The sequence below is a fragment of the Dipodomys ordii genome, unplaced genomic scaffold (genome assembly GCF_000151885.1).
Source record: "Dipodomys ordii isolate 6190 unplaced genomic scaffold, Dord_2.0 Scaffold7, whole genome shotgun sequence".
Lineage (NCBI taxonomy): Eukaryota > Metazoa > Chordata > Mammalia > Rodentia > Heteromyidae > Dipodomys > Dipodomys ordii.
In genome coordinates, this window is record NW_012267223.1 from 6,866,823 (window position 1) to 6,892,132 (window position 25,310).

General features: G+C 40.4%; 1 protein-coding gene across 1 annotated transcript in view; it reads left to right on the forward strand.

Moving 5' to 3' along the window:
* Cep112 (centrosomal protein 112kDa) overlaps positions 1-25,310 on the forward strand; it is a 338,584-nt gene that overhangs the window by 289,442 nt on the left and 23,832 nt on the right. The window contains exon 24 of the mRNA XM_013008835.1: positions 11,504-11,593. Within this exon, the coding sequence (XP_012864289.1) occupies positions 11,504-11,593 (90 nt within the window). The remainder of the gene's footprint in view (positions 1-11,503; positions 11,594-25,310) is intronic.

Below are 25,310 nucleotides of genomic sequence, written 5' to 3' on the forward strand. Positions count from 1 at the left end.
AAAAAAAAAAAAAAAAAAAGCTCAGGGACAGAGTCCCAGGACTGGCACAAAAAAAAAAAAAAAGACATTTTATTTTATTGTTTTCCCATATGATTAAATACCATAAAAGAAAACCCAGAGTATTTTGGGTCACTGAAGGTTTTTGAAAGAAGGAGACATTTGCACAGGCAGGAGAGATAAATTCTAGAAAAGACTCACAAAGCAGAGCTGTACTGGGTCTGTTGGTAGCAAAAAGGTGGAGGCTGGGAGACCAGGAGTAGCAGGTGCCCAAGAAGCCCCAGTACCACTCCACCTCCATTCCCACTTCCCAGTCAAGCTGACCTTTGTCCATTTCCTCTCTGCTATCAGTACAACTTTCCAGCTGGGTAGCCTTGAGAAACCTCCGTGAGTCTTAGCTATTTCTTACAAGGTGCTGTTTCCACACAGAGGGTATTGTGAAAGCAGATCGAGTGTTTGTCCCTCACTCAGTACCTGACACAGAAGCTAGTAGTATTATCCTGGTCACTGTATGAAAGAAGTCCCAAGTAGACAAATGCACCGAGTTGAGGAAGGGATTTAATGCTAACTGGAGACTTTAACTTTAATCAGTTAAGCATATAGGATGACAACCTTGAGTTTGTCCCCCTGGTATTCAAAGTCATATACCCATGGAAAGTCAGAAGAGGTGTGGACCTAGATGAGAGATGCTTCAAATAAAAACTGAAGGAACCTGGATAACTATTGAAGAGTTGAAGACTGAGAAAAGAGACCTGTACATGACTGTGAGATTTGAACCTAGGTACCTAGAAGAATGGTTGTATTATTGATTATGACAATGGGAGGGAAAGTATTGAGGGAATGTCATTAATTTGCTCTTGAACTTGATAAGTTTGAGATGATACAGAAGTGCATATGGGACAGAGAGGCCAAAATAGGGAGTTTATGAGGCAGTGATTGTGCAGATAAGTGTTAGGCAAGCCCTAGTTAGCAATAATGCTGTCATTGTCTATGGTTCAAGAAAGCTAGATGCTGTGATGTGCATACCATGCCAAATCTAAGAGACTGACAAGAGCAGAGGAGAAGGCCACAACAGGAAAGGAGGAAGAAGAGAAAAAGAAGAGATGATGTCAGAGAAAAAAAAATTTAAAGGAGAGGGGTCTGACAACAGAGATCCAGGAAAATGACCACATGGGAAAGGCCACTGGTCTCATAAAGGACCATGGCTGACTTTACAGAAAACAAAACTCATAAAGTATGACAAATCAAAACCAGGTTCCAGAGGAGGAAGGACTTTGCTGATATGAGAGAAATATGAGCAGAGTACAAACATTTGAGAACTATGGCCATCCTAAACAAAAATAAACAAAAGAAAAGATATGTGGCCATCTTAGAATAAGTGGCAGAGTTGAAGGGCCAGTCGGGATCTCTTCCATCTATCCTCCAATATGGTGCGAAAAGCACTGCAGCCCTTCTCGAGAGGAGCCACAGGGAAGGCAGCCTCGCCAGTGTGCACGTGGAGGGAACATAGCCTCACACATCAGCAGCTGGACCTGGTCTGTGGAGCTAGAAGAAGGACACTGTTAGGTGTGTTATCCTAAGAAAACCAGAAGGGTCCCTACTCTGACACCAGGTGAAACTCAATTATTTTTATCTGGGATCTGAGTAAGAGGAAATGCAGTTTGAGGGGAAAAAATAGATGAAAATTTTTAGTGGGAATACTCTGACTATTTTAAATGGATGACATCTTGATCTTTATATAATTAGTTGGTTTTACCAATAAATACCTATTATTGTATGGTAAATAACACTTTACCAAGCATCTCAGAGAAATAACACTTTACCAAGCATCTCAGAGATCCATTAAAAAACATGGGGGAATGGAAATAGAGGTGTGGTTCAGGAATTACAGTGCCAGCCTTGAGTTGAAAAGACCAACCAAGACAGCGTGGATCCCTGAGAGCAAGACACAGCCCATTACACCAAAGTGGGGCGGTGGGGGTTATTACCCGTAAGAAGCTAATGTCTAAAATAAGGAAAAAGAAGTCAAATGACATCCCAATATAAACATATACAAGCATGTTATTATATTAGGCACACAAAGATTGAATGAGAAAGGCATTTTCTCCCATCCTGATTTGAAGTGTTTCATGATAGAAATGAGTCTTGACTTTAATTTTAATAGGGGGGAACTTCGCGGTCTCTTAAGACAATTGGAAAGATGCTGCAGGCTCAAGGGAGAGTGTTGCTGCAGTGGGAAGCAGTGTTAAGAAAATCAGAATTGAACTGAATGGATCACGGGCCCTCCCTCTTCCCTGGCTTGTGTAGAAGCACCGTATTCTGTACAGATTAAACAGTTTACACTCTGTTCTGCAAAGACTGAACTCAAAAGCTGAGTGGTTATCCACACTGGCCAAATGAGGACATTCCTCTATGATACTGAAAAATCCTAGCTGTGGTTCTTGAACTTGATCCATGATTTCTACCACCCAAGATAAGAACTTGTTCACAAGTGAAGCTGTCTGAAGTGCTTTGAACTTCCTGTGTAGAAATAGACAGGCTACTTAGGAGGATACGTGGGTAATATCAGATGGTCTCTGTGAGACTAGAGAAACATTAACAAGGTGCATTAGGAGATTCCAGATTCCTTAGATCTTCAAAGTCTTCGAATAACATGATTTCTTTTCCTGGAAGCGCTGTCAGATCAGGAAACACAAAATTTTTTTTTGTTTTAGAAAGTACATTTTTAGGACTTTAAAGGGAAATCCTTTAGGAGTTTTAAAGGACTGAAAATAGATGTGTGAGAGAGAAGGGAAAAAAAGAAAATGTTCTTATTCTTTAGTAAAAAGCACTACTACTGTTGTTTTTTGTATTGACTATAATACTTCTGCCTTTTTGTTGTCAGTAGCCTAGTGAGCTCACATTCAAATGCAACTTCTTCATTGAAAAATAAAGTATGCATTGGGTTAAAAGCTCCAAAGGCTTCCTTTTCTTCACACCAGTATCACAAGAGAAACTGATTGTGAAAGTTTTTTTTTAAGTATATGCTTAGAATGTGTGGAGGAGGGATTAAAAACTTGCATGTAAGCCATAAAGAAAAAAAATTACTGTTGTGAATACATTAGCCTACAGAAACTGTGGCTCAGATTTGCTTTAAATCTGTATAAACCAATTCTTCATTATTACAATCACTGATAAAAACGTTTTTAATGGTTTCTTACTCATCCTGGGTAGGTCTAAATCACTTTAAAAGAAAACTTGAATGGCATTTTAGATGAGGAAGATTTGTTACTTTTGTTGTAGACCTAGCCTTACATTTAAAAAGTAATAATAAAGCAGGAGCTATAGTGGCCTTTATACAGCAGAGAGACCACCCAGGAAAAATATTCCCACTCTGCCATTGTGTCATATTCTGTGGCCCCACATTTAAATCTCCTGTGTGGGTTAACACAGTGGCCTTAGTCATTTAAGGTTGATTCTAAAAGAAAAAATAGTCTATAAATCTGACATGAAAATAGAAAGCAGTTTCATTACTTTGATTTGCATTTTATCTTAGCTTGAAGTTAGCATTATTAGAAAGAAAAATATTAGCCATTTTATGTCAATTTGCATGTCAAAGAAAACTTGTTCATCAAAATTAATGTCAGCACTATTTATAGACTGAATTGCAATAATGAATTGTAATACTGCTTAAATGTGAGCATTATGAAAAAGACAAAGTTTAAATCAGAGTCACCCTTATTTTGCTTTTATAATTAATGTCTCTAGTCACAGATTAGGTGTCATATCTGTTCAGCAGATATGACCTATCTGTGAAAGATAGCTTATTATCCAGATGTTATCATTGTTAACAGATTTTTGACACTTTTAAATCATCTAACATGTTTTCAATAGAAAATAGACTATTATTATGAAATATTAAGTCTTTAATTTTACTGCATATAACTTTTGCATCAATAAAGGTATGAATAAAATTGAGCCCCCTGACTCAGGCCAGTAACTGAGGTCCCAGAGAATTGAAGACAGACCTGGCATAAAAGTCCTCAAGACCCACTCCAAAATAACCACAAAAAGCTGGGCTGGAGGGATGGCCCAAGTGGTAGAGTGCCAGAGCAACAAACAAGATGGAACAAGCATGAAGCTTGGCGTTCAAACCCTGATTCAAAGAGAAACGGACAGACAGACTGGAGGTGCAACTCAGTTGCAGAGTTTAGCTTATGAAAGACTCTGGGTTCAATCCCCAGAACCACAGTTTAAAGAAAAGAATTAGCCTTCTCTTTCCAGCTATCTTCTCCTTCATTCACAGTGGGAACATCCACTCTGTGCAGCCTTCATTTTGTGTGCAGAACGTTGTACGTAGGGACTCTTTCCACAGCCATCCTCCCTCCCTGTGGGATGACTAATGGATCATCTCACTTCTTCAAAGTCAATAGTAAATTCAAACTATGGTGACTTCATTCCATTCGAGTAGAGGGAGAAGCTTTTTGTTCTAGCCATTTTCAGGCATACGCTTAGATAATAAGAAATGTATATAAAACTCCTTCCACCCCTCACCAGTTGGCCAGGTTGCCCCTCTGGGGCAACATTCTTTTTTTTTTTCTTTTTTGGTCAGTTGTGGGGCTTGAACTCTTACCTGGGCGCTGTCCCTCAGCTCTTCAGCTCAAGATGAGCGCTCTACCGCTTGAGCCACAGCGCCACTTCCAGATTTCGAGTGGTTTACTGGAGATAAGAGTCTCACGGACCTTCCTGCCGAGGCTGGCTTTGAACCGTGATCCTCAGATCTCAGCCTCCTGAGTAGCTAGGATGACAGGCGTGAGCCACCGGCGCCCAGCTTCTGGGGCAACATTCTTAGTATAATGTTCTGCTTCTTATTCTTGTTCCCTTCTCAGCTGCCAGAGTGAGTGGCTCTTGGGCCCTTCTGCACTCCCCCCAGCAGAAGTGCTTCTGCTTTCTTGCTCCACATGCACAGGCCCAAAGCTTCAGTCTCCATGTCCTTTCCAGCCCCTGTTGTATAGTTAGATAGAATTGTTTTAATCCACATCCTTTGTCTCCATATGGTTCAACCAAGTTCTTTTGAGTAATAGAGCACTCTGATATACCAGGCTCCCACTTCCCAGAAGGCCTGTGGATAATCCATGGGACAGATCGAATAAAAAAAAGCAAGGGCCTAACCTGTGCTCCTCAGCAAAGGGAAGGCGAGTGACACCATGATGCAGGCGAAACATAGAACGGAGCAAGATGTTAAGTGTTACCTCTCAAGTCCATAGGAACTGGTGTGACACTCCAAAAGGAGAGAGTCATGACATTCAGTAAATAAGAGGATGTTCCTCTGGGGTCACTCAGTCATGACAGTGTTTCTAAAACAGCTGATTCTGGAGAACGTGACATAGACTGCTAATGAGTCTGTTTTGATTTGCAAATTAATCCTTCCAAATTTCCCATCGCTGAGGTTTTGATGCAGATGGGAAAGAAGAATTTGAAATTGTATTTTCTGGTGAGAACCTGGAAAACACATACTCTGAACTAGATACTGAAGCCAAATTTGTGGGTTTAGCCCCCTGGAAAGGGGGCAACAGAGTTGGAGCTCTCAGGTGTTCTGTGGACAGTTTGATTGAGGCAAGTTCAGAGATCTCTAGAAAGATTTGTGGTCTCATAGTAAAACACCAAGTCTGAAAATGTCTCTGTCAAATGCCTGTGTACTAACAGCATGTAATTGTACTTCTCTTAATCACTGTAGCACAATATTTCTCTCTTCCCATAAATGTATTAAATAACATTTTAACTGCTTTGTAATCAAATGAGCTTTTGTTTCATTTCTTCATTATTAAAAGCCATGTTTCTGTCATCACTTCTTCCTTGTTTAATTTCAAAACTATAAGAGGAAAGTAGTTTTTAATAAAACTCCACGTAATTCCATAATGGAATCAATTACAAGCTAGGGAGTGGCTTGCTCTGAATTCTGTTAAAACTTTTTATGAAAATAAAATTGACTATTGTACAGAAAAGCCCTCATACTGTCACAGTGCCACTCACACAGCATTTTAACCAACAGGTCCTTTTCATCACCCTGAAGGGTTCATTAACGTATACCATCTTCTACAGTTTAATTTGTTCTAATGGTTTTCACATTAAATTAATCTCTTAAGTCTCTTCCCTTTACAGAGCGCGGTATACTCTCATTGTTCTTGTAGAACTTATTACAGTCATTTTCATCTTCTTTCTGAAAAGTATTGTTCTGTACTTAACACCAACAAAAAGCACTCCGAAAGTCAATAAGGTCATGGCTCTCTACAGCAAGCTGACTTGTATGGTTGTTAAAGAATTGCCTTTTCAGCAGTGATACAAGTGAACACGGCAGAGCTCAGAGATGATACATGATTTTACAGAAAAATAGTTTAAATATTTAATTTGGGGTTTGCTTTGTATATATCTAGTATTAGACAGTCTGTTCTTCAGTTATCTTACAGATAAACTAGAAGGGGTGTGTGTGTGTGAGAGAGAGAGAGAGAGGAAGCTACAACTTCAAATTCCCATCCATAGCAAAATCTATTAAGTAGTTTTGGTCATTTTTACATAGTCTTTATTGTTAGATTCTGAGTTGAAACTCTAACAGCATAATAATCACTTAGAATATAAATCCAGGAACACCTGCCAGTACAAACTATCATTTTCCTTTCATGTAATACATTTTAACTTTTTTGCAAGTAGAACATTACTGGTTACTTTCAAATTTTTCAACTGATTTTCTAAGAGATAAAAGTAAGTTCTAAACATAATCAACTTTCTCTGATTAACCTTAAAAAGATCATGTTACACATTTTTAAACTATGAGCATGTTTTAAGTTCTACATTTTTTGAAGAGCAAATGTACTTTGAATTCTCTCTTGATAGTACTGATCAGAGTGGTAGACTTAGTAATCTCTCCCTACGTGGAGTCAGGAGAACTGATCAGATCTGATCTGCTTCCCAGTCCTCTTGCCACTGGATTTCCCTCACACCAGCTTTCCCTGCCACCTCCCACCCTGCCGGATCTTTTTTTTTTTTTTTTTTTTTTGTCAGTCGTGGGGCTTGAAGTCAGCATGGGTGCTGTCTCTCAGCTCTTCAGTTCAAGGCTAGCGCTCTACCACTTGAGCCACAACACCACTTCTGGTCTTCTGAGTGGTTGATTGGAGATAAGAATCTTATGGACTTTCCTACCCAGGCTGGCTTTGAACCACAATCCTTAGATCTCAGCCTCCTGAGTAGCTAGGATTATGGGCGTGAGCCACCAGAGGCCAAACCCTGCCAGATCTTAAGCAGCTTCTTTCTGTCCTCTGCCTGGTCTGCAGTGCTGGCATCTCCCAAAGGCAGGTTTGAGAACCTCTTCTCAGGAAAGCATCCTGTCTGCAGCCCTGTGGGATCACCCTCTACCCTTTCAGACCCACCTCAGCAATGCCAGCTACTAGACAGGTACCTCACAGCTCTGGGAACATACTCTCTGAGAAACAGGGAGCATACTTACTCCTCATACTTCTGTGGCTGGGACTTCCAAGGCTACAGCACCAGCACATCATGGCTCTGGTTGAGGACCTGTTTCCTCATCTATAGGTATCTGTATTTCTCTATGTCCTCCCATAGTAAAAAAGACAGAAGACCTGCCTCAGGCCTGTTTTCTAAGGGTTCCACTCCATTCACCAGGTTTCTGCATCCCTAAAGATCTTAACACCGTAGCCTTAGGGATTAGGAGTTCCATGTTTGAATTTGGGGGGATAGACACGGACAACGCAGTCAGGCTTTCTGAGCCCCACCAGCTCCCTAAATCCAGCATGCCAAGAACCATTCTCCCCTACATCTTCTGACCTGCTCTGTTCTCACTGCCGTTTGTCATCATGATTCTGTGTTTCAAAACACATAATAACCCTTAGTTAAATGTGCTATGATTAGGACAGCCGGAAGCCAGATAACTTAGGTAGTAGAGCTCAAATATTAATGAGTTCCTTCCACAAATATGAACAAGGAGTCAGCTGTGTGCTGGGTACTGATTAGGCTTGGCTCTGGGCTCTCAGTGAATGCAAAAGAAACCCTGGGCATCCCTCTCTCACAGACATGCTCATTGATTCTCTTTAGCACCAAGTGGATAAGTGCCCAGAGGAGTCTAGACAGAACTCTAGCCTGGGTTAGGGAGATGACACTACTGATCAGAGCAGATGGAGCAGGGCCTTCCAGGCAAAGAGAAACAAGGCACTCAGAAAGAGGCAGCATGGAGTAGCCTATATTGAACTTAGAGAATATTAAAATTCCAGTCCAGTACCTTACTTGTGGCTACTTAACTATACAGCGCCTCCATGATCTCCTCTCTAACAAAGATGAAAAATACCTGCTGCGGGATACTGTGTAAGAGTTAAAAATAAAATCCATACCAGCTCCCATTGTTACCAAACACAATGGCCTCCCCACAACACACTGGTGCACAGAGGCGTCAAGCCCAGTCCTCCTGTGTGTGCCAAGCCAAGGAGGAGTTGCATCTTAGGAGGTGCTGGGCAGTGTGGAAGCATCTCACTGGGGCATTAACATGATGAGATGTAGGCTTAAGAAGATCACTGTGACAGCAATGAGAGGATGCAGTAGAGAACAGGAAAGAGCAGGGCCAGAGAATCACACACACACACACTCCTCCCAATGCAGTAACTGTCACCCTCTCCAGTTATGCTGAAGAAAGAAGCTAAAGTTCTTCTTCTTTTTTTTTTTTTCCGGTTGGTTGTGGGGCCTGAACTCTGGGTCTGGGCACTGTCCCTCAGTTCTTCAGCTCAAGGCTAGTGCTCTACCACTGAAGCTAAAGTTCTTATCAGTAGCTATCAAGCTAAAGAAATGCTACTAGATCAGGAAGCACAGAAACAATTGTTTTCATCCTTTTGGAAAGAGACCACCGTGACATAATTTGAGGCAAGTAAAGAATCTGAGATTTCCAAGCTCATCCTCAGTCCTGTTCAAACTATAGATTTACACTCACATTTAGTCTCAAAAACTTATTCTCAAACCATCTTACATTTTAAATTAGAAGTTCTTAGCTTGTTGGTGTTTCAATGGATAGGTTTGAGGTAATCAATGAACTCCTTATCAGAGGCGAAATCCTAAGTATAGTTTTACTTCTCTAGTGAAATGATCACAAAGCTTTCGTAAGTGCTCAGAGGTGTCCCCCTCCTGAAAGCTAAGAACCACCATCTAGATAGAAACAAATGGCCTTGCATGGAAAGAATTTTTCTTGTTTATTTGGGACAGTCTCATTAGGTAACCTAAATTGGCCTTCGGCCTCCTGTGTGATGGGATTATAGGAATGCTCCACATCAAGTACATTTAATGAACTGTTTATGGGTCCTATCTTACCTATTTTGTCTGAACTCCAAGCTCTCACACCCAGCATGTCTGCTTGGATGTGTAATAGGCATTTCAAACCTACATCCCAGGCTGAGTTCCAGTACTTCTCCCTGAAGGCCTGCCCCTTTCTGTAGTGCCAACTTCAGTCATCAAGCTGTTCAGGCAAGACTCCTCAGAGTCCTCTTAATCTCGTCTTGAGTCAGTCCCACAGGACCATCCTCTCTATTTTCAGAATATATCTGGAGTCCCACAGCTGCTACCACCACCTAGTCTAGTTTTCCATCACCCCTTTCCCAGTAGATTAAATGGCCTCTCACCTGCCTCCTTACTTCTACCTCCCCCAACTCCAGTCTGCCAGGAGTACTCCAGGAGCTTCCTGTCTAGCTCCAAGTGAAACTTAGAGTCCTTCGCTGACCTGTGGCACCTCTTGTGGTCTGATATGACTTGAACCCTGACATGTTCCTGTCCTCTTTTCCCTCCCTGTTTCCTCTCCACACTGGCCTCTGTGGCTTCCTCAAGGTCTTCACGCCTGTATTATCCACTGCATGGAAGGACCGTTCTGCTGCAGATCTGTCTGGTCTTTGTTCCCTCCTGCTGTGGATCTTGGCTGAGTTCGGCTTCCTTGGTCCATCTGCTTAAAACTGCAGCACCCCGTCCACCTCCCCAGTACATCTGCCCTGCACACTCTGCTACTGATAAATGTCCACTGTTTTCTTTTCGCCTCCCTCACTATAGCATAAACCCATTTATTTTCTTTCTCAACTGCATCTAGAGCATTTTATTGTGGGCTCCGACCTAAAACAGGAACTCTGTATATTACCTGGGTGAATCTGATTGAAGAATTATTTGTGTCTTTGCTATTATCATCCTACACATCTTGCTCATGGTAATTTTCCATGCACTGTTTCTGTCATGACACTGAATTATTTGGATGGATTGAATTCAGGGCTTCATACTTGTTACATAGGCAAGCTATCACTTGAGCCATGCCTCCAGCCCTATTTTTCACTGATTATTTTTAGGAAAGAGCCTCGCTTTCTGTTGGTTGTGGTGTGTCTAAGTCATGATCGGCATACTTTTAGGCAGATATCACCTGGGTCACAAGCACATGTTACCACAGCCAGATTCCCACCTTGGAGATGGAGTCTCACAGACGTTTTGTCTGAGTTTAGCCTGTAACTATGATCCTTCCACTGTCATTCTCCCATGTAACTTGGAATGACAGGCACATGCTACTCCACCCAGCTATGTATTGAGAAAGGATCTCTCCAACTATTCTGCCCAGGCTGTCCTTAAGCCATGATCCTACCGTTCTTACTCTCTCAAGTAGTTGGGGTTACAGTTATGAGACACTGGCATCTGACAGCTGTACTTAACTTCTTACTTAAAATACTAATTGATTCACTGATAATTATAGATCTTTATGGCTTTTTATTTGAGTATTCTGTTCTCAGCAGCAAATTGTCAACCAAAAATTTATCACCAACCACTCCTAACAGGTTCTTTAAATTCCCGATCATCTCCTCTGAGTTATTAAAGTGATTCCTCTAAGTTCACTATAATAGTTTTATAATTTTGGAGGATGCTCTGTTAGTCAGAAAGTATTTCTATGTGTTCCATGCTTTTCAGGGTGGAAGTGTATCGGTATATGGTAGGCCTATTTTAATTTACAATACTCCATGCTTTATTACATGGTTGTAGTCTAAGTTGGGAATATCAGAGTCATGTTAGGCATTCTTAAGGCACAACACATCTTGGCCTAACACATAGAATTTCCTTTTATTTGCCTGTGCCTGAACTCTGGGAAAACAGTAGTATAATAGAGTCTGAGGTCTTTTTAATGCCATAATGGCACTACATGTGGTAAGACCTTTTTTTTTTTTTTTTTGTCGTAGGGCTTGAATCTCTGGATCTGGGTGCTAGCCCTCGAGGTCATTTTGCTCAAGGGTAGCACTCTAACACTTGAGCCACAGTCCCACTACTGGCTTTTTCTGATTAATTGGAGATGAGTCTCATGGGCTTTCCTGCTCTGGCTGGCTTTGAACCTCAGTCCTCAGATCTCAGCCTCCTGAGTAGCTAGGATTATAGGTGTGAGCCACCAGCACCCAACAGTATGACTCTTTTTAAGAATGCTAAATTTTGATGTCAGTATGTTTACTTTGCCCTGTTTCAGGCTTTACAAGATGAACTTGAAAACCGCTCTAGTCAGGTGCGATGTGCAGAAAGAAAACTTCAGCACAAAGAACTGGAGTCCCAGGAACAGGTAGGCCTTTCTCTCCTTGTTTATTTACTTCTCTAGGTCTGGGAGCTGATGCATTCCTGTGTCAACTAGCATTCTTTACCTGAAAGTAACAGAATACCCCTCTATGGTTGCCATAAAGAATAAAGGAACATATTACTGCCTAGAACAAAATAGCTGGAGGTAGAACAGAGTCTGGCTCTGAGTGTCTGGCATTCTTGTGGCTCTACCTCCTGGCTCTCTTTATTCTAAAAGCCACTCTAAGATGGCTTCAGCAGTTCCGTGCGTCCTGCCCAGGGTAGCAAATCCAGAGCAAAAAGGGATGGCCAGTTTCTGGATTCTGAACAATAGGTTAGCTTTCCTTACTCCCCCACATCCTGTCATATCTCATTGGCCAAAGCAGACTACATATTCAGTCACATACACAGGAATGGAAACTGATAATACCAAAACTAGCCTAAGCTAATCAGGAGTGATCTCCTGATGACAGAACTAGATGAGAAAGAAAGATACAAAAAAATAGAGAAATGAACGTTAGGTAGGCTGCCAACAAGTGTCTGCTGTGTCAGTGGTTTAAGATTAATGGATAGCATTTTACTTAAAAGCATAAGTCATGTTTCTACTTAAATTTTCTTCTTTTCATTCTGTTAATAAAATTAATGTAACACAAACCAGATTAATATGGCTAGGGCAATAGCTAATGGTCAGTATTATTTTAGAATGGTAATTCTGACATTAATTTTAGTATTTGTAAAATGTTTTTAATTTGAATGTAAAAATTTTAATATATGTAAAAAAAAATCAGTATCAACAGAATCCTGAGTCTGAATGAAACCTGCCACAAGGTTCACATTGTCCTCAGCCACTGGTGTTGGCATTGCTTACCGCATCAGTGCCCCTGAGCCAGTATGTACAAACCCACCTAGGGGCTGCCAGACATCTCTGCCTTATCTCAGTAAAACTTGGTACAAGAATAATAGACTAGGCCATTTTGCCTTGGAGGAAAAGGTAAACACTGAAAAGTATGGCCAATAGGGAAGCTTTTGTTTCATCTATGGAGATGTTTACAAATAGAATCTCATGGTAGGGAATTACACAGGGTGGCCAAAGTAAGTACCTGATAGGTGATGAGTGTTAATGATTGCTGAACTATGCAGTTTACAAATAATTTCTCTCAGTATTGTTCAAATACACATATAAACACATATGTATGTGCAAATGATATGTCTATACCATACATTAATAATAAGGTAACAACATAGAAAGACTACAGTGAAAAAACTAATAAAAAACTACACTTTGTCAAAGTTACTACAAAGCAACAGATATTGTACAAGAAACATTACAGATAAAGAGAACCTCATTATAAACCAAAAAAAAGGTAACATTACATGTTATTTTTTTGGTCAGATGTGGGGCTTGAACTTAAGACCTAGCCACTGTCCCTGAGCTCTTTTTCTGAAGGCTAGTGCTCTACCACTTTGAGCCACAGCACCGCTTCCAAGTTTCCAGTGGTTAATTGGAGATAAGAGTCTCATAGACTTTCCTGTCAGGGCTGGCTTCAAACTATGATCCTCAGATCTCAGCCTCCTGAGTAACTAGGATTATAGTTGTGAGCCACCAGAGCCTAGCTTATTTAGTCTTTACAATAATGACAAACTCTGTATTGTTATTCCCATTTTATAGATTAAAACTGAGATTGATTGCATAACACCTCCAAGGCCACACAGCCTTGTAGAGTAGAGGGGCATCAGACTTAGTTGAAGTCCAAACCTTTGTTCCTGGAATGACAGTTTTGAAGTTACATTTCCAGTTAAAAAACAAGAAAGAAAAAAAAACTAGTTCAGTGATATGGAAAGTAAGCTTATTAAGGATGGTAGGAAAAGAATTATACTGTTCAAAATGCCTTGTTAGATTTGCAGATTCCATTGACCTCCATAGATGGAGACAAAAGCAAGGAGCAGCAGATTTGGCCACTGATGCAAACACCTACTTAGATGGGAGCGTGATCTTGTGCTATCACTGAAGGTCAGCTGAATGCCAGTCCTCTGTCTAGGAAGCTTGTAACTAAAAGGAGAAAAGAAAAGCTTCTTAGAAGCAGGAAACTGTTCTCCCTGAAGGACTGGGGGCTCTCCAGTTTGTGGTCAAACATGACTTAAGGTAAAACTTTGTTGACATCACTTTAATTCATGGCAAAACTTCACACAGAAAGTTCCATAATATATTGAGAGTTGGGAAATTAAGAAATCCCAAATGAACAATAGGGAAGGATTCAGGAACTACTTTCAGTCTTTTTTTATTGACTTCTTTTTGATCATCAAAGTTACTTTCATCTTTGTAGTGACAATAGCGTTTTTAGAATATTTCTTACACTAATTCCTGATATCTTCTATTAGGCTGTAGTTTACCAAAGAAATGTCAGGAAATACCCATAATCTTTGCAACATTGAAATGCTGTGTTTTTTTCCACGAGGTCCTGGGGAGTAGCTATTTAAAAAAAAATAAAAAATTAGTTGTTTCAACAAAACTGAGTAGCATGTAATTGGCACTTAATACATAATATTCACCATATTTAGTTTTATCTTTTATCGAAATTTGACACATGTCCCCTTTCAATTTGTGACACTAGGAGAAATAGTAAAAAAATATTGAGTATTATAATAACCATTTTTTGGGTCTGCTTTCTTAAGATATCTAAATGTTGACACTGTTAAATTGTGACCTTCTCTTTGTCATCTTTGAAAGCAACTTCAGGAACAGTAGCTCACCCCACATCAGCCAATCAAACAACCAAAATGTAGGCAAAACAGCAACTTAGAATTTTCTTCCCTTTCTTTTCAACCAAATATTATTATTCTGATACTGGTTGCATAAAGAATCAAAATTGAAACTGGCAGAATTACAAAGGATGATTTCCTAGGCTGCTTTTTTTAACTTGCTTGTTTAAAAAAAAAGTTTAAACTGCTTCTGGTTTTCATTTAAGAAAAATTCCTGTGTTTTGATTCTACAAAAACAAAAACTGAATGAGGCATTTTAAAAAGTTATGTTTTTAATTAAAAACAAAAGGCTGCTTCTCATCAGGTCTTGATGGGTGGTATCCCCGCTGCCCACCACTTGCCTTGGTGCCATCAGCAGTTCTGGCTTCTCCACAGGCAGATCAACAGACTCTCCAGAGAGAGTGCACCCATCCATAGACCCAAGGGAAGCACTGACACTAGTGCAGATTCAAGAGAAATAGATTTAGAAAATACTGTTTGGTAAGCCAGTCTTACAAACACACTGTCTTTCCTTTAATCCACCAAACATACCCAGAGCTAATCAGTTTTACTTCTAGATAAGATTGGAGCAAAAATCCATAATTTCAGCAAAAGATGGAGGATCAGAGCTGCAAGCAAACATCATTCATTGTGCAAGGAAACAGCCGCCTAGAAAGGATGTGACTGCCCTGACATGCGACACTGTATTGGCAGGCCCAAGGGGCTACTTGTGCAGACCCCTCCCACCATGTGAGGTATAATACATGTCCTGTCACTCAGGACATGTATCTAATATAGATTAGATAGGGAAAAACTGAAATTCACTTTTGTCACTAAGCATGTTAAATTCTAACCTAATATAATGTGGTATTAACATATAAATATGTATATTATATATATAATGTGCAAAAGTTCTTCAAATTAGTGATGTGCAAGTTTAGCTATGAGTGGCTTTCATATTGATTTGCCATACATAGTGGTCAATAATAATAAAATAGTTTATAAGTCTCATGGTCTCAATTGATACATTGTTGAATTTTTTTTGCTTTTCACATTTGATTACTTTAATTGCCCAGAATATTTATTTTAAATAAATAAATAAATAAATATATAAATAAATAAATAAATATTTCAAATAACGAGGTCCTCAGATCTCAGCCTCCCGAGTAGCTAGGATTACAGGCGTGAGCAATCAATGCCCTGCAGAAATTCTTTCTCTGGGTTCTATGGCATCAGATTCTCCTGGCTCTGTTCTTTCTTTCTTATTCATTCCTTTTAAAGTCTTCTTTAGATCCAGTCCTACTTTTCCGACTCCTTGAATTGGACCCACCCGTTCAATCAATACTTAATAGACCTCCTAATAAGTAACTTGCATTTCACCAGCAAATCAATCTTCTTTTACTCAATATTTGCTCCATTGTCAATGCTGATCATGCATGTTGACCAAGTACTCAAGTTCTTTAACCTCTCTGGATATCAGGTACAATATCAGTACAGTGTTAGTAACATTACCTTCCCGCAGGACTGATGGGACATCAAAATGAGATTATGCATATAAAAATACTTCAAACACTATGCAACACACCGCTTCATTGTATGTGACTAGATACTCATAGTAGAGGAGAGATCTCTGAGCTGCACATAATCCAGCCAGAGAACAGAATGAAGGAGACCCTGCTCAGGTGTGTTCAGGGAATAATGACTAATATCTCAGCCAGAGGGTAGCCACAGGGAGAGAAAAACAGGACCAGAAAATTAATTTCATTCATGCTATCCATAAAAGAAATGGAAATTGCTTTGTTATTGAATATCTGCTGTTTACTAAGTACTGTGGAATGTTAAGGGCAGTTGGTGGCCATTCTTGGATGCAATGCAGAGTTCAGTCATTCTTCAGAAAGTTGTCATCAGTGGAGATTTTTCTTTTACTGGACACTGTTAATGTAGTTGCGGTAATACAGAAATTAATCAGCAATAAATAAGATGAGCAAGAGCTGAAAAGAGACTCAGTGAGAGGTCATTGCACTAAAATTTGTATCTCTAATCACAGAGAAATATAGAAGACTTGAACCCATGTTAGCAAAAGGCATAAAAAGAGGGGTAGACATGAAGACTAATAAGGAAAAGTTACAGGGACATAGAGATGAAAAAGGGCAAAAAGAAAGGAACCTGTCAAAGTAATACTGAGGTTTTAATTGATAAACTGGTGTCAGGTGAACACAATACTATTCTTTCTTGCATGTGGCATCTGAGATACTTAGCAAGCAAGACATTTATTTGGAGTGGTAGAGTTGAAAATCTGAGTTTAGAAAAAAAAACCTCCAGAAAGAGCCCTAGAAATGTGAATGCCTGAGCATTGTCTTATGGGAGTTACAATAGAACCCTAGTGTGTAGGTGATGGCAACAAGGAAGAGAAGCCAGGAGAACAACGGGTGGGTCCAATTCAAGGAATCGGAAAAGTAGGACTGGATCTAAAGAAGACTTTAAAAGGAATGAATAAGAAAGAAAGAACAGAGCCAGGAGAATCTGATGCCATAGAACCCAGAGAAAGAATTTCTGCAGGGCATTGATTGCTCACGCCTGTAATCCTAGCTACTCAGGAGGCTGAGATCTGAGGACCTCGTTATTTGAAGCTAGTCTGGGTAGGACAGGGAAGTCTGTGAGACTCTTATTTCCAATTAACCAGCACAAAGCCGGAAATGAAGCTATGGCTCAAGCAAGTGGTAGAGCACTAGCGTTGAAAATAAAAAGTCAAGCATGAAGCCCCGAGTTCAAGTTCCAGGACCAACACACATGTGAGCACACACACACACACAAACACAACAAGAAAGATAATTTCTCACTACATTATTCTCCTCAGGTAAAGACTCATTTTCAAGCATCTACCAGCAGTTGTTCTATAAAGCTTTTGCTGTCCCAACCCTGTCTTCCTCAAAGCCCTGCTCATTCCCCCATCCCTGGGTCATCCCTGCTCTTGCAGCATTTTCTGTGGCCCTCTATTGAAGGGTTTCTCATCAAACTCCGCAGGAGATGGTATGCTCTGAACAGGCACTGTGTCATATGTATGCTTTTGTCTTATCATTTAGTCTAGTGCCTGACCCGTTCTGTGCTTAATGAATTAATGGGAGAAAAAAGGAAAGGAGGAAGAAGGGAGAGAGGGAGGAAGGAAGAAGAGGGGGAGAGAGGAAATGATGTGATGGAGTGGGAAGGAGGGAAGATTAACAACAGCCACATGTTTGAGAGAGATGGAGGAGGATGAAGAGTTCCAAAAGCCATTGAACTTGGTTAATATGACAAACCTTTGGTACTAGGCCTCCTAAACATATTCTCATTTTTTCTAGCCACATTCTTGTCTAGACTTCTGTGGAAATAAATACTACAGATATTCTTTCAAACACTTTCATATGAGGTGACATGTTGTATCTGCTTTCTCCTGTGACCCCCAGCTATTCCCATACATTGAATCACCAAAAGTGTTTATAGACCAAGAGAGAAAGCAAGATGCCAGTACCCTTCCTGCGCATCTTGCTTTTCTGCTTGCCTCTAAAAGCAGACAGATTTTCTTCCAAGTCTCTCTTGTAAGATATCCTCAGAAGGTCAAGGTAGAAAGGCTACTTTAAAAAAAAAAAAAAAAAGTCCTTTTCTTTCTCTGCAGTTAAACTAAACATTCTTTGCATCTCTCTAGGTTCCTGAGTTCTAAGGATGAAATTTGGACCTTAGAATAAGTATCATTCAGATAGCAGTAGACATCTTGGGAAGTGCCTTAGCTTCTCTGCCATCTTCAACTACTAGCATTTGTTTTCCCAGGATATTCGTTTGCCTCCCCCCAGGCCCAGTAATCTGTTGACAAATTCATGGATGTCAGAAGAGCCAAAATCAATTTTAGAGTTTTCATTGGCTAGCACTACTCATCTTTAAACCACCTTGGTATCATCCAGGGTAACCAACAAACCCACGGATTCATAGGCGGCCTAAAAGAAGATGATGATGTGGAGACAGAAAATCACTTAAGCAATAATCGTGACAAATGTTAAAAGGAAGAACTGGTCTTATACAGATTTCCAAGCCTTTAATTTCCATTTTCCATAATGGATTTTAAAACTTCACAGTCTTGGATGCTGTAGGCTAACTCGTCTGCAGTAAAATCTATTTAAAAGTACTAACAATTCAAAACTATGTTTTATCCCAGAGCACATTATAAAAACAGGAATAATAATTGCAAAAGAAATGTAATTCAAAGACTTTTATTGACTTTTCATGTCTAATGGTTATTATTCTGGCTTGTTTCAAGCAATTTTAATAACCACAGTTTATTTACAAAATTCAGACCAATTCTTTTGTTCCCATGCCAACAAAACACATTTGTTCCAGGACAGCTGGTATGATGCATTATCCTAAGACTTGAGTTGTTATGACGGATAGAGCCACATTTAATTTTGGCCACATCTTATTTTCAATGAGAGTTTGACTACTCGCCTCTGCTTTCTGAAACAAACACTCAAACTACAATGTCGGGGACAATATATTTTTATTACAGTACATATCTCATCATGTTCCTTATAAATCAGTTACTCTAGTAGACTTTGGTGGCAAAGCGAGTCGAACACTTGTCCCCAGACTCCTCACTAACCATGATCACACCGTTTTTTTAAGGAAAACTAAAAGTACTCTTCTGGGGTGAATGTGCTCTTCCTTTCATCCTGGCTCTCTTGCCATTCCCTTTGTTTTTAACTTCACTGAGCTTGTAGTGCAGGGGAGGAGGGGGGAAGCGGGACCCCTGGTGTGCCTGCTGTTTCTAATCCTGTGCTTTGCTGACATATCAGATCCGAGTGTCAGCAGAGCACCCACTGCATCACTGCAGCTGTTTTTCCATAAAGCATTTTCTGCATTGTTGAAGCGGCTCTGCAGCATGCAGTGAACAGTGGGGGTGATGAAGACCAGAGCAAAGCCCTAGGATTGACCCAGGGCCAGAAGGTTCAAAGCCAGGCTGTGCCTGTCTAGGGCTGGCCCCATTTTATATCCTTGCATTGAAGTTATGTGATCCTATAGCTTTACTTCTCTGGGTTTGATTGTTGTTTTTTGTTTTTTGTTTCTGCTGGTCATGGGGCTTGAACTCTGGACCTGGGCGCTGTTCCTCAGCTCTTCAGTCAAAGCCAGTGCTCTACCGCTTGAGCCATAGCACCACTAGCAGTTTTTCTGGTGGTTTATTGTAGATAAGAGTCTCACAGACTTACCTGCCTGGGGCTGGCTTTGAACTGCAATCCTCAGATCTCAGCCTCCGGAATAGCTAGGATTACAGGTATGAGCCAACAGCACCCAGCTTTAATTATAATTTTAAAGATAGTTTTTGCTTTAAAGATAGTCTTTTTTTTTTTATTGTGAGAATACCATACAGAGGAGTTACGTGGGCAAGATAACAAGTACATTTCTTATCAAGCATTGTTGCCTCCTCTTTGTTTCCCCTTCCTATCCCTTCCCATAATCCCCTCCCTCCCACCTAAACCTCCCCCTACACACAAACACCAAAGTTGTAAAGTTCGTTTTTCGACATACCGACTTGTACATCTCACTGTTGCAATGGGTCCACCTGTATCCCTAGTTAAACGATTTGTTTTTTCCCTTCCCCTCCACAAATTATACCAACATCAAATACAGTGAAAGCATGGGTTATACCGTGAGGGAGGGACATACAAAGTAAAGATAGTCTTTTTTAAAGTTATTTTTAATCCTCAAATTATTTACTCCAAACCAGTAAATTATGGAAGGTCTTATAAAAACTAAAGCAGAAAAAGAAACCTTAAAACCCAGTTGTGTTCTATACTACTATTTCAATTGATTAGCAGGATGCATCATCCAGCATTAACCTAGGTGATCAAGTAAAGTCCCCCAGGAAGCTTAAAAAACAATACACCCTCAGTGGCAGCCTATCAGCACTTACTTTTCTGACAGCTGTGGGGCACTGAATTTGTAGGAATGAGTGACCAGCTGGAAAGAGAAAGTAAAAAGAGATAAAACAGAGATGGTAAAGAGGTAGGTGAGTCAACATGCTGACAGAAATGTTTGATGATGACTTACCATCCTTATGTCTAGAAAAGAGTATCAAGCTAAGAAACCATTTGTTTGTAGCTCCTCAGCTAAGATCTTTTCCTGGTGAAAAAGAGCCATTTTGGGGTCCAAGCAATTGAAATTGATTATTGACAAGCACGTGACAGAGAGTAAGTATTTTACAGATCCAAACATTAATTGGCTAAACTAGACATAAGGAAAAAGAGATCGGTTTTTAAAAATATAAAACAATTTGAAAGTTAAAGGAACATTTGAATTGATTTTCCTTGTAGACAACAAGTTGGGTTTCTTTGCTTAAAATAAGATGTAAAAGCATAGTTCTAATAGGAAAAGGGATAATTCTAAATGTTTGAATGGAAAGGATAACTCAATGAAAAAAATAGAAATGAGAGATTAAAACATACTTGGCACTGCTCAGATTTTTTTTAAGAGTAGAGCTCTTTTCAGTCAGGCAACCTAAGGCTTACTCAGCTCTGTTTATAGAGAGAAAACTTGGTTGTCCTCTAGGAGGTCCTATAATTGGGATAAAGGAAAATAGTTTAACACATTTACACTCAGATCTGTTCCAAAGAGATGAGAAGATGTGGGAGGTCAGAGGATATTGTTTAGGTCTTGAAAAGAAAGAAAAAAGGAGAAAAATAAAAGAGATAGAGGAAGAGAAAGAGGGAGGGAAAGAAGGAAGGAGGAAGGGAGGGAGAGAGAGAAAGAAAGAAAAAAAGAGAGAACGAAAGAAAGAAAGGAAAGGAAAGAAAAGGAAGGAAGGAAGGAAGGAAGGAAGGAAGGAAGGAAGGAAGGAAGGAAGGAAGGAAGTTTTTGTTGTTCATATTGCACATCCAGGATATATAGCAGGTGCTCAGCAAATACCAGGTAAATGAATATTGAAAGGGTCACGTGTTTACAGAGTTCACTCTAGGCTGTCCTTCAGTTACTTGACATAGTCCAACTTACCATCTCATTTACCTTCCTCTGCCTATCAAGTCACACAGAACCTCAAAATCTTATATGATGGATGTTAACATTTGGGATTATTTAGCCTAGTTTTCTGATTTTTCCCCTATTTATTCTGCAGGGGTATTTATTTGAAATAAAATCTGAAGGTGGCAAGGTGTTGGTGGCTCATTCCTGTGACCTTAGCTACTCAGGAGAGAGCATTATCATTTGAAACCAGCTGAACAAAGCCCACAAGACTCCATTCTAATTAACCAGCCAAAGGCAGGTCTAGAGGCATGGCTCAAGTGGTAAAGGGTCAGCTGTGAACAAGAGAGCTGAGAGTACAAGTCCCTAAGTTCAAGCCATGAGACGCCTCACCCCACCCTGATCCACAAAGAAATCTGAAACCAAAATTGCTGCTTGGGTCCCACTAGGCATACCAAGCCTGGACGACCACCCTTTGGATCCTTGCTATTGCTTCTCTAAGAACAAGAACAAGCTCCCAAGCCTGACATCTGGCTCTTCTTCCTGCCAGAAAGGGCCTATGAAGAAGCTTGTCAGTGCCAACAGCAACAAGTTACAGATTTCTTCTTTTCTTCCCTTCTTTCCTTCCTTCCTTCTCTCTTTCTCCCCATTTCTTCCTTTCTCTCCTTTTTTCCTTTTCTTTCTTTCTCCCTTCCTTTCTCTCTTTCTTCCTTTCTGTCTTTCTTTCTTTTATAACAAATACATTTGCCTCATAGTCTGCTTTCACCCTATAGAAGATGAATAGTTTATCTCCAGCAAGCACAGGGAGATTGTATCAACTAGACAGACACAGAGAGCCTAGGCATGCTCATGTGCATGTGAGATAGAAGCATCCCTCCTTCTGACTTTTCCTTTCAAAAGTGACTTCTTGGCCTCCTGTTGCCCAGTCACATTTCCTCCATTTGCCCTTTGGAGCTCTGGCTCTGTAGAGTCAGGGGCCTCTTCTTGCAACATCACTCGCAGGCCGACCTTCAGCTCCCTACCCTCTGACTCCAGTTTTCCCTAGTGCTACCTGCTCTTAGTATTTCCCTCTTAGTAGCTGCCTGTTGTGTGTTTCACCCACCTCTCCTTGGCCAAACAACCCAGAAGATGTCTGAGAAATGCATTGCCTTTTAGAAATAGCAGTAGATCTTTCTTTATATGTTGAGATTTTTTGCATATTAGATCGTAATCTTTAATCTTCTTAATCTTTATAACAGTAGGCTCTTTCTCTGAAGGGCAGGACTTGAGTTGCTCTTCCAGACATTTACATGGAGCTTAATCTCAACACCCCCTTGCTGCCCCTACAGCGCACTGCTGGTGTGGGTGTTCCCACATGAAGTGGGGCCCTGCCACTCCACCAGTGGGCACGTGCAGGCCACCTTCCAGGAGCTTTTGGACCCTGAGTTGATTGACAATCAGATTTCTAATTCTAAGCTTCATTTCCTCTAAACTTTTAAATGACTGAAATTCATGAGTTAAAAAAGCCAAGCAAAAATAGAAGACATTGAGTTCAAACTCCAGCAAAAAGAAGGAGGAGAGGAGGAAGGAGAAGGATATTGCCCCAAATAGTAGAAAATCTCTTTAGAAAGTCAATTATGGTTTAGAATTACACTGTTGCAAAATATATATTTATACACAGAAAGTAACAATACCCAATAGTAAGTTAAAATAGTGAGTCTGTTAGAAAATCCTACCTCTATGATAGCTATGCAACCATTAGAGTATATTTTAAAAACAACATGAAGTTTTAGACTTTCTTTTTTATTTTTGGGTCTGGTCATGGGGCCTGAACTCTGGGCCTGGGCGCTGTCCCTCAGCTCTTCAGCTCAAGGCTAGTGCTCTACCACTTGAGCCCAGCACCACTTCCGGCTTTTTTCTTTTTGCTTATGTGGTGCTGGGGAATTGAACCCAGGGCCTTAGGCATGCAAGGCAAGCGCTCTACCACTGAGCCACCTTCCCAGCCCTGAAGTTTTAGACTTTCTTGAGCATCAGTAACCTCATAGACTATGTGCCTCACTGAAAGGAGAAGCTAGTAATTGTAATAGGAGAAGACACTTATTCATTCAATGAATATTTAGTGAGCACCTGCTTTGTGCTGGGCACCAGTAGCCCTGTCTTAAGAAGAATGGAAAAGATTTCTCCTAAAGGAACTCATAGCCTAGTGGAAGGGGCTCTGTAAAAGCACCTCTTCCCCAAAAAATGTTTCCCCTGCCTGTTCCAAAAGCTGGAAAGTTATAGGGGTAGAATATCAGGCATCAGGGATCAGAACCAAGAACTTCCTAGTGTGAAATGATCACACATCAGAAATTTTGCCCAAAAGAGAGTTTGCTAGGAGAAAGGAGAGAGAGAGGCTTGAGAATGCTGAGTGGTAAAGCAGGCTGGAGAGGAAGGCAGGATTCTGCAAGTGTGACAAAGAAAAAAAGGACCAAGAAGCCCAGAGGTACCAGAGAAAAGTCATTTGTGGGTGTTTGTGGTGCTGGCCTGGCAGTCAGAGAGAGAGCCTGTGGAAATCTGTCTTTGGACAAAACAGTGGCACTAGCTTTTACCAGTATTGCTGAGTTGAAAGAATAAAAACTTCCCACATTTTAGCTGAAATGGAGAGAAAAGGAGACTCTGTACTTCACCCCAGGGAAGAAGGGAAAGTTTACCTAAGTTGGGGTTCTTGTCAGAGAGCACCTTCATCCCCTCAGATGGGGTAATCCAGAAGCGTTGCTTCCCAAAAGTCATCCCTAGTCATGTGTCTTGGCGTGTTCTCTGCCTTCTCTGTCCCTGTGGTTATGAATTGTACAGCCTTTTAGTGTTAAACTACAAACAGAGGATTTTCCAGGTGGGGGATCTGAGTTATGAAAAGAAAAATGCTGAAGTACAAGTCATTGGGGTAATAAGGTCTCTTAGATGTGGGTAGAAAGTTCCTGACTTAGCACCAAAGGCTTCACATGTATATTAAACAAGTCAGCATACCTGAAGGGCTCTGGGGATTAGTCAGTGAACAAGGCATAAATATTTCCAGTGTATGAATTGTTTACACGTTAAAAAGCCTTTTTTTAAAGCAGCTCTTTCATCAACTTTTAGTTTGTTAAAACGGGGAGTCCCCCTATGAAAATGGGGGAGTCTCCCTATGAATAGCATGCAAAGCTTATCCTCCATATACAAACATAGATTTTAATCACATTTCCATTTTTATCTGAGTAAATGTGAGAAATTTAAAATTTAAAATAACTACCCTACAAGAATGTTGCTGCTAACATATAGTCTCTCTGAGACTCCTCTCAACAGGCATTTATATGTTGGTGTGTATTTGTCAGAGCATATTCTTAATATAATAAGTTATGGAAGATCAAGCAAAATATATATGAAACACTTTCTAATATTTATGGGAGGCTCACAATTTACAACCATCTTTTAACAGATACTAGCCTAGAAAATGTCTTATTCCCCTATCACACTGCCCTGAAGTTGTGACTCTGTATTTCATCAGGCTTCTATCTTGGCTGGACATTTTTCCCAAGCTTGTTCAACCATTAGCCTTCTGGACTTGTGGATTTAAGTGCTGTCAGATGGGATTTAAATCATGTGTTAAGGCTTGGTGGGTCCCTCATTGTACTCAGTTTAAGAAGCATTATAGAGGTCATGACATTGCCACAAAGAAGGTGGCACTAATCCCTCCCTTTATAAAAGGGAGCACTGTGGTGTACTTTATACCCAAGGAGCCAGCCCCACCAGCACCACGCCCCAAGGGCCAGCAGCATGCCCCCCCCCCACTCTCTGTGTCTTTCCAGGAATGGGAAATGCAAAACATTAACTTTCCCTATGCCAGATACTAGTGTTTAAATAATATCCTAAAGGATCCAAGCAGAAGGAATTAGCCATAGTTTATCATTCATATAAAATCTAGACTAATGGAGAAAAATACAAAGAAGCTAGAGTACCTTGGGTCTGCCTTGCCAAAGCATCCTACTTCAAAAAGAAGGTGGACTGAGTTACAA